General features: G+C 38.7%; 1 protein-coding gene across 10 annotated transcripts in view; it reads left to right on the top strand.

The window, feature by feature from the left end:
* ctnnd2b (catenin (cadherin-associated protein), delta 2b) overlaps positions 1-16,361 on the top strand; it is a 160,685-nt gene that overhangs the window by 108,349 nt on the left and 35,975 nt on the right. For 4 of the 10 annotated variants that reach the window (XM_017420860.3, XM_017420862.3, XM_017420859.3 and 1 more), the window contains 3 exons: positions 1,095-1,398; positions 3,259-3,315; positions 15,574-15,706. In XM_017420860.3, coding sequence (XP_017276349.1) covers positions 1,095-1,398; positions 3,259-3,315; positions 15,574-15,706 — 494 coding nt within the window. The remainder of the gene's footprint in view (positions 1-1,094; positions 1,399-3,258; positions 3,316-15,573; positions 15,707-16,361) is intronic. The other 6 variants (XM_037982054.1, XM_037982053.1, XM_017420864.3 and 3 more) reach the window with 2 other exon arrangements.

Below are 16,361 nucleotides of genomic sequence, written 5' to 3'. Positions count from 1 at the left end.
AGGGCCCCGATGACCACAGGCACCACTGTGGTCTTTACCTTCCAGGCCTTTTCCAGTTCCTCTCTGAGGCCCTGGTATTTCTCCAGTTTCTCGTGCTCCTTTTTCCTGATGTTGCAATCACTCGGTATTGCTAGCACAACTGCTTTCCTCTGTTGTTTATCCACCACCACAATGTCCGGTTGGTTCGCCATTACCATTTTGTCTGTCTGGATCTGGAAGTCCCACAGGATCTTAGCTCGGTCATTCTCCACTACCTTTGGGAGTGTTCCCCACTTTGATCTCGGGGCTTCCAGTCCATATTCTGCACAGATGTTTCTGTACACTATGACAGCCACTTGGTTATGACGTTCCATGTATGCTTTCCCTGCCATATATATATATATATATATATATATATATATATATATATATATATATATATTTATATATATAATATCACTTTAATTAAGCACACTGTCCTTGATAATTGTAATTAATTGCAACTTTTTATTCTTCTTCTTGTTTTTTACATTTAATCTTTTTAAATGGTACCAAAATAAAAGGTTTCAAAATTCAAAAATGCTCCTCAGAATGTACTCGAGCCAAACCTTAAGTTTGCATTAAAAGTAATGCAATCGTAACATAAATGTTTTGGTTTTAGAAGTAAAAGCCATGATTTAAAAATATGGCATTTGTTTGTTGCAAGGTTTTTGATGACATAAACTCACCAGGCTCCCAAATCAGTAAACTGGCATTCATTACACATTGTGTTAGTATGTTAACCCCCTTTTTTAAATTATTATTTGGAATGTTTTGTTTCTGTCTGTGTAATTGTGAATATATTTTTTCAAAGAAAAAAATATTCTTCTGTGTTTTACATACAATTTCCCATATTTATTTAGTAACGCTGTCTTTGCAGTGCTTTTTTCTATTTGGTTTATGACTTGTCTTTTTTTTTTTGTCTTTTATTTTTCCCTTTTGCCCATGGTGCTGTGTTGTTGCTTTTCTGCTACTCCTGTCTCTACATTTGTGTCGTTGGGTTGGGTTTGTGTTTGATTGTGATTTCTTTTTCCTTCACTACCCGCCCACTGAAACCTTGCTACTCAAACCCCCAGTGGTGAACCAGCTGTACCAAGAAGTCCTCAACTATCTGTTTTATCCTTACACTCCTCTAGCCCCATCTTCCCCCGGTGTTGATCCAATCCCCTTGCAGCGAACGGGAAGCCAGAGTGCCACCGCCACCTTTCAGAGAGGCAGCTTTGCCACAGGGGGTGGAGCAGCTGACTACGCCAATCCGTACCGCACTCTGCAGTTCTGCCCATCAACTGAGTCGCCTTACAGCAAGTCGGGCCCCGCCCTCCCACCTGAAGCTGCTCTGGGTCGGTCTCCATCAGTTGACAGCATCCAAAAGGACCCAAGGTGAGAGAAAAAAAGCAATACTTGTAATTTTGATCAACTCTGGCTTGTTAAGGAAGCCCTTTGCTCTGCTCCCTTTCCACGTCTGCAGAACTTACTGAGGGCCAGATTCGCCAAAATAAACCTGACTATCCAAGTATTTAAGCATCACACCTAACCTTGGAATAAATGAGCTTTTAATAAGGACTGTATTTAATGGTAAACTGAAAATAATAGCCAAAGTTAAGTGTTGCTACAGCAGTTTGTAGCTGCATATTGTCGGGCTTGGACAGTTTGGGTGCACTAATGGATGGCTGAATCTGGGCTTTAGTATGAGGCACACATCATGCCACATCTTTCACTGTCCAGTCTAAATTACCCAGTTTTGGGCCTTGTTCACACTGCTGTTTGAATGCCTGCACACTTCTCTAAATCTAATTTCAAAAATTATTGTCACTCGTAGAAGTGAAGTGCTTCTCTGTCAGCGGCCATCAGTTACAATCTGTACAGCCGGTAGACACGTTTGACACGGAAAGCCTGCACAAAGTCTGCTTTTAGGGAAGCAGATCTCTGCGTGACGGTGTGGGTGTGTGTTCGAGACGCAGTTAGAGATATAAAGAACAGAAAGGTAGCAGCGTGCAAAGACAGTTTAAAAGCTGTCTGAAAGCCTTTTTTTTTGTCCCAGTTGAAATCAAAGTTTAAAACATTATATCTTTTGGAAATCTTTTCTCTTCGCTTCTTGTCTTTGCAACTAATGATTGCACAGACAAGCTGTCAGAGGCAGAAGCAGCCAGATTAAACTTCAAGTGGTTTTTGTGACATTTCAGCTTAGGTGTAAGCTACTTTTATAAATATATTTTCCACAGTTGTAATGTTTCTAATGACAATGTCATTCTGTGCTGGAATGGTTATTACTATGCATTGTACCAATTGGAAACTGAGACGTTTCTCTGTCTTAGAGCAGATGTCTCTTATTCTTGCTGTTGCCATTGCTCTTTCCCTCACTCATTGTCCAAGTGGTTATTTCTCTGTGCATATTGCTCTCACATTGTCCGTTTGCTCACTCTTTAGCTCCGGCATCATTGTTTTGTATTTTCAACACATCAGCCCCGCTATGTTCAAGAAATTGACTTGCTGTGCATGGCATTTTACCTTATCACATGCACACTCAACATCAGTGCTTTGACCATTCCTGCTCTCTGAAAAGCTTTTGTCGTTGTTCCATTAAAGGGAGGGTCCCCTGAGATTAGAAACGTACAGCAATATAACAGTCCATTATGGTATTATGACCATGTTAAAGGATACAGCTAACGTTATGCAGTATCTTCCTTTCTGCCAACAAATCCCATTCAAAACGGCCTAAATTAACTTTTAGTCAGTTCTTTTCTAAATAGTCTCCAATATTTGTATATTTTTGTGACACTCTGAGCAGCCGATGATGCTTAACAGTCATTTCGACACTTTGCCCACACTCTTACTTTTTTAAGGTAAAGTTGATTGCTTCAGTCCTCCAATAGAGGGCTTTGATATCTATGGCATAATTTACCTGCTAGGTTGACTTAACGGGTCACAAAACTTGTTCTGCTTTGTTTATACCACTCAGTTTGGCCAAAAGTGCAATTTTGGTTTATTGTAAGACCCTCTCTTTACTTGACAAACCAATCATTTTCTTGCCACCCGCTCTGTGTGCATGTTTTTCACCAAGCCCACCTCCACCACCCATTGCCTGATAACCAAATATTGAGAGAGAAAGATGAGTCTAGCGACCACATACTGATTTCTACTTACTAATTACCACAATTATGACAGTTATTGAATAATTTGTTGCCAGACAGCCAACGTATACCTCTCTCTTGTTTCTCTCTGCCTGTCCCCCCTTGATAGGTACGACCCTGAATTCCTTGTGTGGAATCAAAATCAAGCCGAGCAAAGAATGACAAAGTAATGCTACTACTTATTTTTACACATGTGCATTTTGTCTATCTTACCTTTGTTTCATTCACCGAATCTCTCCATCTTCTCTATATGGTTCAGGTATCTAATGCAGATGTTAATGACAGCATGACAGCATTTCCCATTTGTATTGTCACCCATTTACTGGTCAAATAAACAGGGATCACGTTTATAGTTTAGGTTTTAACTGGACTCTAGATTGCAGACTAGATCAGGAGTCATTGCAAGAGAATTCATTTAAAAAGGCAGGAGTCTCTGTTTAGGAGTGACAACAAATTTAACTATCAATGCAGATCGGGGTGCATTTCGCAAACATAAGGCAGACAGGGCCTTGGTTCTCTTCTGGGAGAGGCAATATTCCTCATTCTTTCCTTGGCTTTTCATCTTTCCAGTCATCCCTCCATCCATTTATCTACTTGATGGTTAATTTTATCACTCATTTGTCCTCATTGTCTGTTCAGGTAATGTCTGAACACATAATGTTTTTTGTTTTCTTTTGTTTTGTTTTTTGTCCGCTGTATTTATGTGGCTGGCCAGTTTTACTTTCAGCACCCGACATTATTTTTACTTTTCATCTCCTCCAGAGAGCAAATAATGCTATTTCTTCAGAATGTTCCTAGGTGATCATGCATCTATATCCAATGGTTTTTGCAGAAGCTGACACATATACTGGCTGTTACCTGATAATACTTTGTTAAATTACAAAACTTTGGTTGACTGACATGTTAAAACATGCCAGTTAACCAACAGAAGTGGCATAACATTAGCTGACAAAGCTGACAGAAACAGCTGCTGACAATAATACCATAGTACTGGCTAATAGTACTCACACTGACATTACAGTAGTGTTTATATAGTAATTTGGTTTACTGAGATATGAAAATAAAATCAACAGCATTGATTTGAATGTTGTAAGTAAAACTCTACTGCCATGGTGTGTTTTTGGAGCCATAGTTTGTGCTCTACATACCCTCCCAACTTGCTAACAGGCTGTCACACTGTTAATCACAATGTAACATGAAACTTTATAAAGGCTTAAATAACTAAATAGTACTGGGAACAAAAACCAATTTTGAATACAAAGCAGCAGCATGAAAAACTATGTGAATGAACAAAAATCAGCATCTGAAAACAAATAAAGAAAGAAAGAGTTGAAGTGTATCTTTATTTTTTAGTCAGGAAAATGTCCCATTACATTGTGGAGCAGTACTTAAAAACTGCACTGCAGCCAGCCACTAGGGGGCATTCGTCCATTGTGGCTTCAGCTTCTGGCTTTGAGTCTTGTCTCAAATCTTAATGGTACAAACAATGTATTTCTGGTCCTCATGAGTACTAGTACTTGTATTTAAATCAATTTACTCAGTAGCAACTGAGTAAATACATTTTAAGGGAAAAAAACTCCAGTGAGTCTTTAACAAAAGCAGTATCTGTAAAGGCAAAACTATTGTGAATTACTCAAGCCAAATCTGTCAATACAAAATCATGCTGATACTTGTTACCATCCCAGCTTTGAATGACAGAGCCGAGGCTGAAGAAAAGGAAGCTGTGCAAATTAAACCCCTGCAAAAGTGGATGTTTTAGTGGTCTGTTACAGTAAAGAAAAATATATGTACAGTGGAAGCAGAGGTCAGAACCAGGGAAAGGAAGCCGACGTAGAGCAGACTGCTTATTAAATAGAGTCTGTGTCGCAAAGATAATGACTTTGGAAATGCAACACCACATGCTTTCCTTTGAGCACGCCACAAGTACACCTTCAGATTGGGTCTTTAGCTCGAAAGTTTGCAGCCTGCTCTGCTACTGCTCAGGCCTGATAAGGTTGAGATGCTGGTAGTTCTATTTTTACCAGAAACAAAACCCAGGGATAATTTGAGGAAAGCAGAGCAGTATTGATGATTACGACTACCCAACTCTAGCAGGCACCCGATCTAACTGATGGGTGAAAACACATAGTTTATGTGGAAACATAAAATAAAGAAATACTTCCTCTTGCCTTGATGTCTGAATCAGAGACGATGAGAAGATGTGAGGTTATTGTCACCATCTGCAGCAGGTTTCCTAATGATAGCTTTATGCTTTAAAAGCCTCAAACAAATATAATTTAGCTGATTTGTCAAGCCACATACTGGTACAATCTAGCAAATCAAGGCATATTACTGTGAAGACAGCCTCTTAAGTGCTCCAGAGCATTTCCTCTCCCAGGCTCTGGGTAATTTATGGAAACATCCCCACTAACACAAAGGAAGATTTGTGCTAGACAGGATTTGACCCGATCATATAAGAGCTCCATTGTATTTTATGCTCTGAAGCACACGGATGTGTGTATTTGTGCATTTCTGTGTTTATGTCCGTGTCTGTCTTAGTATTTTTCTTTTTTTTCTGTCTCCTGACCTCCATTCAGCTGTCTTACCACACTTCTGAGGATGACACGTAACATATTTAATTGGCTCCCATTTATTTTCGCAACACAAACAAAAACTACTCGAGTTCCCAAATATGACTTTTTCAGCAACATGTGTGCGCAGTATTTCCTGTCCTTTTAATTCATGTTTTATCTATCTAATTTATTTTGTATACTGACACACATTTTCACCAGTTATTTTTGTAATTTGAGGAAAAATAACTAAAATACTTAAAAAGAAAATGGCTACAGTTTCCAATTCATTTAGTGTACCATGACTATTAGTGCTCCAAAAAGAAAAATATTTATTTATTTATTTATTTGAATCTTTTTGATGTCTTTAAAATCACCCACCTTTCATAACAGAAGGCGATAATTATACAAATTATGTTTTAAGATAACGTTATTTAATGCTATCAAAGACATCTTTGTGCTTGTATGTCTTCCAATGACATTTAACTTTTCTGTTGCTTGTTAACGCAAACTTTTTTTGATCCATAGTTATACTGACAGGGGGTATTTATTTAATATAGAAGGAAGAGAGATCCAAATACTGTATATGTGTCCACAGAGGAGAAGTAAAAACAGGTTGTTGTCACATTTCCTCATAAATCTACTCCAATTTCTTGTATTCAGCTATTAAAATCAGCAAACAGTCAGCTAATAAGAGCCATTACTGTTGAGTGTCCTCGCACAAAAAATGAATAAATAAATCTGTGTGTAGCTACCAGAATAGGATGCTAATTATTATTACTTACAATTAAATCTGACCACATTTTCCATCTCTAAATAAAAATGACCGCTGATTTTACCTATTGTTTTCAAGGGGATATTTTATTCATTCTGCAGTCACTTATTGCAGTGTGCCTTATTGATTAGCATAATTAGATGTAAATATGTAGTAATTATTGGGCTGCTTTATAACCACGGACACATAGGCCCCCCCAAAAATGTATTTGATACTGACAGGGAAATGATAAAAACTGGGGGGGAAAAAAACAACTGCACTACTTTTTCCTCCGAACAACCGTATGTTTTTGTTGCAAAGATCCAGAGCTAATTGACCACAAAAAAAACTGAAAACACAAGAGACCTTTCTGCATATAAACCAAAACAACATTTTTACTTAGCTTATTTTAATTGCCATGTCTTATACATTACCATATTGACTTTCAGTGCAGTGAGTTTGATAAATACAGAAACTTGTGGTTCAGTAAAACAAAGACATAAACGGTATTCTGGCCATTCATATATCCAAACATTCAGCTCATGCAGGAGTTGGGTGCTATGACTTTAGTTGTTTTTTTTTTCATACTTTTTAAAATATTTATCTTTATTCATAAATATTTTCCCTTTAAAGACATTGTTCTCTTTGAAATACCTTTTGCTTTTAACTAACCTTTTGATACTTTTAGCTTTCAGCTAACATTTGCTACATTTAGCTTTTAACTAGCCTTTTGCTCCTTTTAGCTAGCCTTTTTGCTATATTTAGTTTTTAGCTAGTATTGTGTGTGTGTTTGTCTGTCATGTTAGCAAAATATCTCATGAACTCCTTTTAGCTAGTGTTCTTTGTTTAGCTTCAACGGTTCAGCTTCAGCAGAAGTAATTCAGCACTCAGGATTCACACTGCATTTTTGCATTAAATGCGATTCCTGTGGTGACACGAAGTGTTTTATTCAAACAGTGATGCCCGTCGTACTCTGTGTAAGTATCGGTGCTGCAGACAGATTTCCATGAGTTTAGATTGCTCTGTGGTGCTTCTTGCCTGTGTTCTCTGCAGGCGTACCCTGTCTAATGTCTCTGTGTGTATGTCTGCGTTTCCTTCGGATGATGAGTCATCAGACGCGTCTCCATTTTCACTCGGTGAAAGCCCTCAGCAGGATCACACGCAATTCATGTGGTCCATTCTCCGGTTTCCAATATGTTTGTTCCTGAAAAACGCCTGACTCATGGGAAGTCCTTTCACGGCGTTTACCCCGCCGTCTGAATGTATTATTCATACGCAGCTCATTTATTTATTTATCGAGGCTAATTGTTGCTTTGCTCGAAGCCTGGCATCTCGTATTGTTGTGCAAATGTTTTGGCTCTTGATAGCAGTCGCACGCAGAAGCACACACACTTGCACGTATAGCTGCAGACATGCGGTGAAGTGAGATCGTTTCCTCAGTCTGGTTGGTTTGGAACGAAGAGGGGATGGACAGATTGGTCGGACCCGTCCCAGTCCACTGACTCGCCCAATAAAATGTTGGATTTGCTGTGAATAGTTTAATCAGAATAGGAGCTATTCATAAAGTTTTTGCTTGTGTGCGTGTGTCTGTGTGTCTCTGTCTGTCAATGTTATTTTCAAAGTTTGACAAAAATGACAATATACAACTCTATCATTTCCCAAAATTACATGAGCTCAGTTTAAAACTCTGCCATGAAAGGTAGCATCCTTTCAAGGAATGCTAGGCCTTTAGTTTTTTTTTTTGTTTTAGTTGTTACCAACCATTTTACAGGCTCCCAGATCAGTAAACCGTTTGGTGCCTTTTGGAAACATTTTAGAACGTGATATGTGACATGTCTGATCTGTGGAGCATATTCTTGTCCTTTTTTTTTTTTTTTTAAAGCGCAAATATTTTGTGTGTGAGCCCATTTGCCCCGAAGTCTACAGATGATTCTGTTGTGTGTGTTCACCGTACTGTGATATTGTCACTGTGTTTGGGACCGGAAGCATCAGATTATCTTGTGTTCTCTTTATAGAAGACACGTCAACACACTCGCACACACACACACACACACCACACACACACACACACACAGGAAGGCAAAAAACCGAAACCCTGAGTAAATAGATGCACAGCTTCAGGCTAATGTTAGTGAATCAATGAATTATTAAAGCACAGCTTTGTGAGGCAGAAGATAGACAACGGACAGGCTAGTTTCACTTCAACGCTGCATACTTTCAGAGTCAGTCTGCTCATAATTTAATCTTTTGTCAAAAACGAAACACACTACAATTGAAAAAAATGCCACTAGTAGTAGTTCAGCATGTACAGCATGGAGATGTTTTAAAACTATAGCTATCTGTTGGTGTTTGGGTATGCCTGAAGTGCTTTACAGCCTTAAATTTTACTTTGCTTTTGATCTCATGCGATGTGCCGCCATCTCTCCAGGGCTGCAACAGTTCAAGGTTTGCCTATTGTTACGGATTGTGTTTGTGCGAGAGCGTTTGCGCACAAGAGCGCTGTTCTTACCGTGTGCAGCATGATCGGGGGCCTTCAAACTGACAGACTCCAAGGACTGCGTCACCTCATTCATTAAAGTTTTATAATGACTGCAAGAGACACTTTTGTGTTTCTCTGACTATTTTCAGATGATTCCAACATGGAGTTTAAAAACTTGAACAGAGATGGGGGCAAAAAACAGGCCGTTTCATATCATATTTATTTTCGAGCACCACTTTGGCCTTTAAGTAGTGATCGCTGCTTCGCCACTGATGTGCACGAACTGCCCGCTGCCAAAAGGCGAATGTTGGAGATAATATTTGTTCCCATGTCTGTAGGTGTGTGTCTGTGTGTGTTTGTGTCTTTATGTCTCATGAACCACTGGACAAAAGTAATCATTGTATGTACAACAGAGTCAACTTGATTCAGCATGGCTGCCACAACCAACTGACTTTAGAAAACACAAAAATGACGACAATTCTGCCAGTTTTACAGATATTGTGCTAAAATTTGGTGTTGTTGTAGCTGAGAGTCATTCATTACACATATTCGAAGGGCTGCTCATTAAATGAGATCTTTTCTTAAAATTTTAGCATTACCATTTAGCAGCCAACCCTATTTGTCTGTTATCAAAATATCTTTTGAACCATTAAATTAATTTTCACAAAACTTTCTGAAAATAATCATTGCAAGTACATCCACATCTGTTTAGGTTTTGGAGTCAGTCCAATTCAAGATGGCCACCATAGCTAATCATCATTAGCCATCACAAAAATAGCTATAACTTAGTCAGTTTTACAGATATTGAGCTAATATTTGATGTGGTAGTTGCTGAGAGTCATTCACAATGCGTACTGTGAGCATGAGATCTTTCAGTATTGCATGTGATCGCACATAGAGTTAGTTTCAAGAATTGACTGCAGTGGCCACAACTTTTCATTTCTCAGCATAACAAAGTTATTAAGGTGGCGGGCAATATGCATCTCTTCAAGGAATGCTTAACCTTTTATGGTAATTATCTCATTTTACCAGTTTGATAAACTTATTGTAAGTTTGAACTGGGTAAAAAAAAATTGAAATTCCAATTATTATATTATTTTGAGTCAACAGAAAGTAAAAGAGAAAATGTTATTTTCTGGAGGTTATTAAATTCCGCGAGTGATGTAAAATGGGTCACAGATTAAAATTATTTATTTTTATTTATAGTTAATCAGGACATCAGCTTAAAATGCACTTTCAGATGATATTATTTCATATATTTATCAAATATCAATATGCAATCCTCCTTAAATTCAGAAAAAAATACACTCCAGAATTTACATGATGATCAATAGATTTGTTTAAGTTGTCTTAGGTTAACCAGGAGAAATGGCTGTTGGTATACCTTTAAAAGAAACGGCTGTAGGGCTTTTATCAGCAGGTGGTTAAAACTTTCCACAACATCATCACTAGTCCTTCACTGAACATCAGAGATATCAGCGAGGTGAGGTGTCTGCACAGAGCTCCCAAAGATGCTGAAAGAAAAATAAATAATCTAGCCCAAATTCCTCCTGTTCTTCCAGAACAGACGTTTCTGATGCCAGAAGTTTCTGATGCCACATCTACTTGACAAGAGATTCACTTTTATGTGTCCTTTTTGTGAGAATCATGGAGCTGTCTGTCTTTTTGAATTTTGTTACACGATTGGATTCATTTTCAATCTTTTTATAATGCATATTTGTTAAATGAACAATCACCAGATGGTTGCCTTTGTCATTGTTGAGCCACATGTTAAAGTTTGGAAATAAAAAAGGAAATTGAAGATGGAAAAAAAGAAGAAAAGAAAACTTCCAGTTCTGTACAGAAAAGTTTGACTGCTTATTTTTGGCATTTTTAGTCTGTTTTAAAGAAGCTTTAAAGGACCTGAAAAAACTTGCCAGCTTCAGCCTCTTCTTCTATTAATATTACTTTTACATTAGTAGTGGATATTTTCTGCTGTTTGAGGTTAATATTGTAATATAGGTATTTTAATCCTTTTTTACCATTGACTATCACTATATACTAAGGGTGTAACGGCTCATTTTTGTACTAAACTGTCACGGTACAGATGTCTGGATCCTGTGCATGCAATCAGACTGAAAAATACATTAGTCACAAGTGATCACTACTATCATCTTGAAGAGGCCAGACATGTTTTTTAATTACTTTTTTCTAACTACCACAACAGAAAAAGATGTAGAGGAATATAACATCTAAAGCACTCTACACCAAAGCAAAGCAAGAATGATACGTTCAGCAGTGGTGAATATATGGAAAGCCAAAAGGGTACCCAAGTTTTATCATATTCTGTATTTTAATGAAGCTCCACTTATGTTTGTTGTTTTATTCAACTGATCAGTTCAGCCCCTTCAGTCACTAAAATAAACATAAAGAAGAAGAAGCTCTGACGTCACGCTCCACACACTGAGTTTACTGAAGTAAACGTGGACGCTGTGAGTGTTAGCATGTGTGTATCAATTCTGAAGCTGCTGTCCAATCGGGGCCAACTCTAGATCCAAATAGTGAAAGATAAAAGAAGACGGAGAAGAAAAAGAGCGTAAATGTTAACAATGACTTTTTTTTCCTTTTTTTTTTTTTGGAGCAGTGGCTGCTGCCTCTGTGCAGAGGCATGTGTGGATGTAGAGTCGGAGTAAGGAGTGGTGGGATTTTGACGTGAGGGACCGGCGTCTTTTCATCAGATGTAAAAGTCAGATGAAATGCGACATGAACGTTCACACTGCAGTTGCTTTGGAAAACATTGGATATGTATCTGATTCAGTACCACATACTGAAAAGACCTGGGTCGGAAATGAAAAGAATCTGATTTGTCACATTCACACTGCCATGAAAAGATCTGATATGTGTCACATAGGAGCAAAAACATTGGCACTGGGTCGCATTTGCCTGCGGTGTAAGCTCATTCAGGCATAACATTAGATGTCTTCTAAGCTAATAACCTTGCAGGATGACCTGTAAGTTCATCCTTACAGGTCCCACAAAGCCAGATGATCACAGATCTTATAAGGTGGAGTACATTATAGCTGTGGAAGTGTATGCGTGCTTCAAAGCAGGCAAAAGATGAATGAGAGGCGTTGAGACGAGATTTTCAAAAACGGAAGATTGTTTAAAATAAAAGGGGGAGAATAACCTTTGAAATCAATCTTTTCACAGTTCTCCCATTTTTTTTCAAACACTGGGTTTATCCCATTGGCCCATTATAAAAGTTAGAGACAAAAGCGTTCTAATCCTGGCTCCTCTGTTCAGCCTTTGATGGCTGGCTGTGTGTGCAAGTCAATGAGCGTGCATATGCCAATGTGTCAGACTACAATAAGAGAGCACAGGATCGGGTGTGTGTGTGTGTGTGTGCATGCTGACCTACGGCGCTGTGTGTGCACATGTGTTTGTCCATGTGCTTATTTTAGATTAGACTGAACAGAAATCATCTCCATGGGCACGTTAGGCTGCTGCTGCATGAAGAATGAGATACATCAAAGAGAAACTAGTTCCACCGAACAGCGGCGAAAAACGGGGTATCTGTATGAAGCCCGGTCGTCTCTCCGCTGTCAGAAAATTTCAAATCAAAGTGGGGAGAAAAAAATAAATAAAAAATACAGATAGAAGAAAGACTAAGCATGTGGAGGAAGTGTCAAGAGCAGCAGAGAATGGTAAAGCGAATTTGGAGCACAATTAGTAACCAGGAAGTAGCAGCAGATAGTGGGGGAAAAAAATGACTGTGGGAATAAAACTTTAGAAAGCTCTGGTGCCAGCCTCAGTTTCTCTGACAGATGATTTATATCGATATCCTCCCACCCCATCAATACTCGGATCCCTCGCTGCGACTTAATTCTCTTAGATCACATTTTTCTCACAAAGGTCTGTGTTGTTTTTTTCTTTTCTTTCACACACACACAGGTGTAGGGTTAGACACATTGTGTGTCTATGCGCCTAAAGTATGCCCTAAGGCAAAAGCATTGGCGGACCCCTGGTAACACACTAAAACCATGAGCAGCTGGGGCGATCTGAAGGCAGGATTTATCAGAGCAGCAAGAGGAGGATCTCACAAAGTCTAAAGTACCACTCAGTATGCTCCTGGACAACGTAACTCCCATAACGGTTTGCATTAGAACCAAAAATCACAAATTTGACACTTTAAATCGCTTTCTTATTGTTCTAATACTGATCCATCATTGTAGCAGCCAGATTTTTCATGCAAGCAAACCCTGCAAAATATAACCCTAAAGAACACTTGGAACGAAATAAATCAGGAAACTGTTGTTATCTCAAGAAGGTATATATATATATTTATGGCCCCAGTGTCCAATATTCACATATTCATTAGCTATGTTGGAAGACAGAAAATATTGCCTGTTGCCCCCAAAAGCGTGCTCATTAGATCGCTGAGGACTGCTTTCCAGATTGCGTAACGCTAAACTGGGGGGAAAAAGTTTCTCTGTGGAACTCATTTTATCATTTTACATCCCAGAACGGTTGCCATGAAATCTGAAACACACAATTGCATTAACTGTCTGAGTGCCGCTGTGTTTAGAGTTCTTATATTTGGAACTAAGGAGACCTTGCTAACGATCCCAACAATAAATTTGTGCGATGACGCTATCCACAGAGGAACACATTACCAAACAATCGAGCATACACACTCAGAGGACAGAAAATTAGATCATAGTTCACTGATATTGTTCAGTTCGGCCCAAATTATAAAGGGGTATACCATCTAGCTTGAGCTGAATGTCATGTTGTCATCTAGTTAAGGGCATTTAGGAGCTTCTAGATTTTTACCCTTCATATTTTAGATTAGAGATGCAACAGTCCGTAATTATTTTCTACTGCTACTATATCACCAACTGATTCAACAATGCATGTTAGTTGAACTGGTGATTCCTAATTGGCCTTAGGTGTGTGTGTTTGTGTACAAGGTTGTCTGTCTCTGGTCTCTCTATATGACCCTATAATGACCTGTCCAGAGTGAACCCCACCTTTCACCCACTGACTACTGGAGACAGGGAACAGGTGCCTGTGACCCTAAACAGGATAAAGTGAGAATAGAAAATGGATAGACAGATATATAGAGCAAAAGTTCATAATATTAGAATCAACATTCCTATCAAAGTTTTTTTTTTTTAATATAGCAAAATATTTACTCAGTATAATGGCCTTATCAGGGCTGAACAGACTTTGCAGCTACCTGCTCCAGAGGTGCGTGCTTGTAGCACATATCGAGGAAGGCAGGTGTCAGATTTTTGACATCTTTGAGGCTCACCGGCTTTTTAACGCTCCCGTGGCCTTCAGGTCAAATTGACCCGAAGTTACAAGGTCTTCTCTACCTGTCTTTTTTTAGGGCTTCAGGAGGATTACCCAGTCAGCTCGGCTTCTGCTCGTTCTTCCATGATGCAACTTGTTTGTTTGTGCCGCAGCATCGGATTTATTACCATAAAAGAAATTCTGACTTTTAACTTTTTGGGGTTTTGGGATAGAGGCCAAAAATTGCAAATGAAACTGAAGGGTTGTGATTATCAGTGTTTTGGTTTGTCATACAATGGTGGCCAAAAGAAACCTGCTTTTGGCCACCATTGCTTGGAGGCAGAGTGTCTACCAGTGTTATAAAAAAAATGCTTCTTTGTGAAGACAGTGTCTTTGTTCAGTGTTGTGGTATCTGTGTCCAATTACTGCCTTAGAGATAACTGAGTAATATAAGTCTCATTGTTACTACTGTAAGGGAGAGAGAAACCATACAAAACCATAATATAATTGTTTAAATAAATCTCCCAGATTGCTATCTTTGAGTTTATTTATGAAGCCAAATACACAACAGTGGCTGTTGCACAATTGGGAAAGGTTATAGATTTGGCTTATGTCATTTTATTTAGCTATAAAATATGCAGATTATTGCCAAATTAGTGGTAGTGCTAGAGTGAAAATGCTCCTACACAGCAGAAATGGCATCAGAGGAAGCTGTGCATCCCTATATATGGTGCTGGATTGGTGAGGTGGAAAATGGCAGGCAGCAGAGATTTTAATGACACCATTCAACCGTTACAGTTGCTATTTTAAGATAGCTTGAGATACAATCTTACTGTATTCCCGATCAACTCTACTGCATTAGTCATTATTTGCCCTCCATCAGAATCAAGAGGCGTCTGGATTAATCAAGAGGACAATTCCTACCTGACTTTTAATGTACATAATTTTTACCTACTTTATCTTGTAATTGTATGCTGAATGTTTTGTGATGAGGGTTGTATAAAATGTCTCATGTTTACTCAAAAAAAAATCTAAACTGACAACTCTTTGGCATTTCTCGTTACTTAAAATCCACCAGAACAATTAACATGCAAATTTGCAGTGCTGAATAAAATCACCCTAAGTTTGTTTTTTTTTTCTTTTTTTTTCTTTTCAGTTCATCTCCAGCCTCCATTTTTGCCTGTCTTTTCTCTTTTTTTTTTTTTTCTGTTTTTCTTCATGCGAGCATTTTGAATCAGCATCTCAGCAGGGAAGCAACCTGCACTGTAACTGCTTCAGCTAGTCACAAAAACACACTCATCTGCCTCTCTGCTTCCATCAAAACCTATCATGTTTTTTTCCTCTGTGTATGTGCGTGTGTGTGTGCAGGGAGTTTGGCTGGAGGGATCCAGAGCTGCCGGAGGTAATCCAGATGCTGCAGCATCAGTTCCCATCAGTCCAGTCGAACGCCGCTGCCTACCTCCAGCATCTCTGCTTCGGAGACAACAAGATCAAAACTGAGGTACTGATCTCTGAAAGAAGAGAGGGCTCTGTCATGGAGAGCTCAAACTTTTCCTGATGGGCCCTCTACACCACTCTGGCACATTAGCCTCTAGCTTGTAGTAACACGATCTTGAACACTCGGGTTTCCTAGGTTTATCAACCCGAGCCACCAGAACCATATGTGAAGATAAAATAACCATAAGACGACCTTTTATGAATAACTGCTGTTTCTTAAACGGCAGTTCTGTGGTTTAATTGTTCTTGTTATCCAATTTTACAAACCCTCTACCTTTTATGTTTTATAGAAATTTGAAAGGTTTCAACATGTCTAGACCAGTTACATCAGAAAATACACTTTAATCAGTGTATCTAGGTCTGAAGACATCTCTCTTTCTACTGCCACAGGTTTTTAGTCTGTGTCTTTGAGTTGACCTGAGCGTCATTATTTATGTTAGTAAGATGTGTCAAAATCATGACAAAATCAAATTGTGTTTGGAGCGGAAATAGGATTCTCAGCTGTTTTGCATTTAGATCACATAAACAAGTTATCCCTGCTCTTCTTTCTTATCCTCATTTATTTTATTCCTGGTACAGCTCTCAGGGGTTTTGACCTAATTAATCAATTCAACAAATAACTATGCTTAGGTTTCTTTAGACTGATTTTTCTCCTCTCC

This window comes from Kryptolebias marmoratus, linkage group LG20, assembly GCF_001649575.2.
Source record: "Kryptolebias marmoratus isolate JLee-2015 linkage group LG20, ASM164957v2, whole genome shotgun sequence".
Classification (NCBI taxonomy): domain Eukaryota; kingdom Metazoa; phylum Chordata; class Actinopteri; order Cyprinodontiformes; family Rivulidae; genus Kryptolebias; species Kryptolebias marmoratus.
Note: the sequence above shows the minus strand (reverse complement) of the source record. Positions and strands in the feature narration are given on the sequence as shown.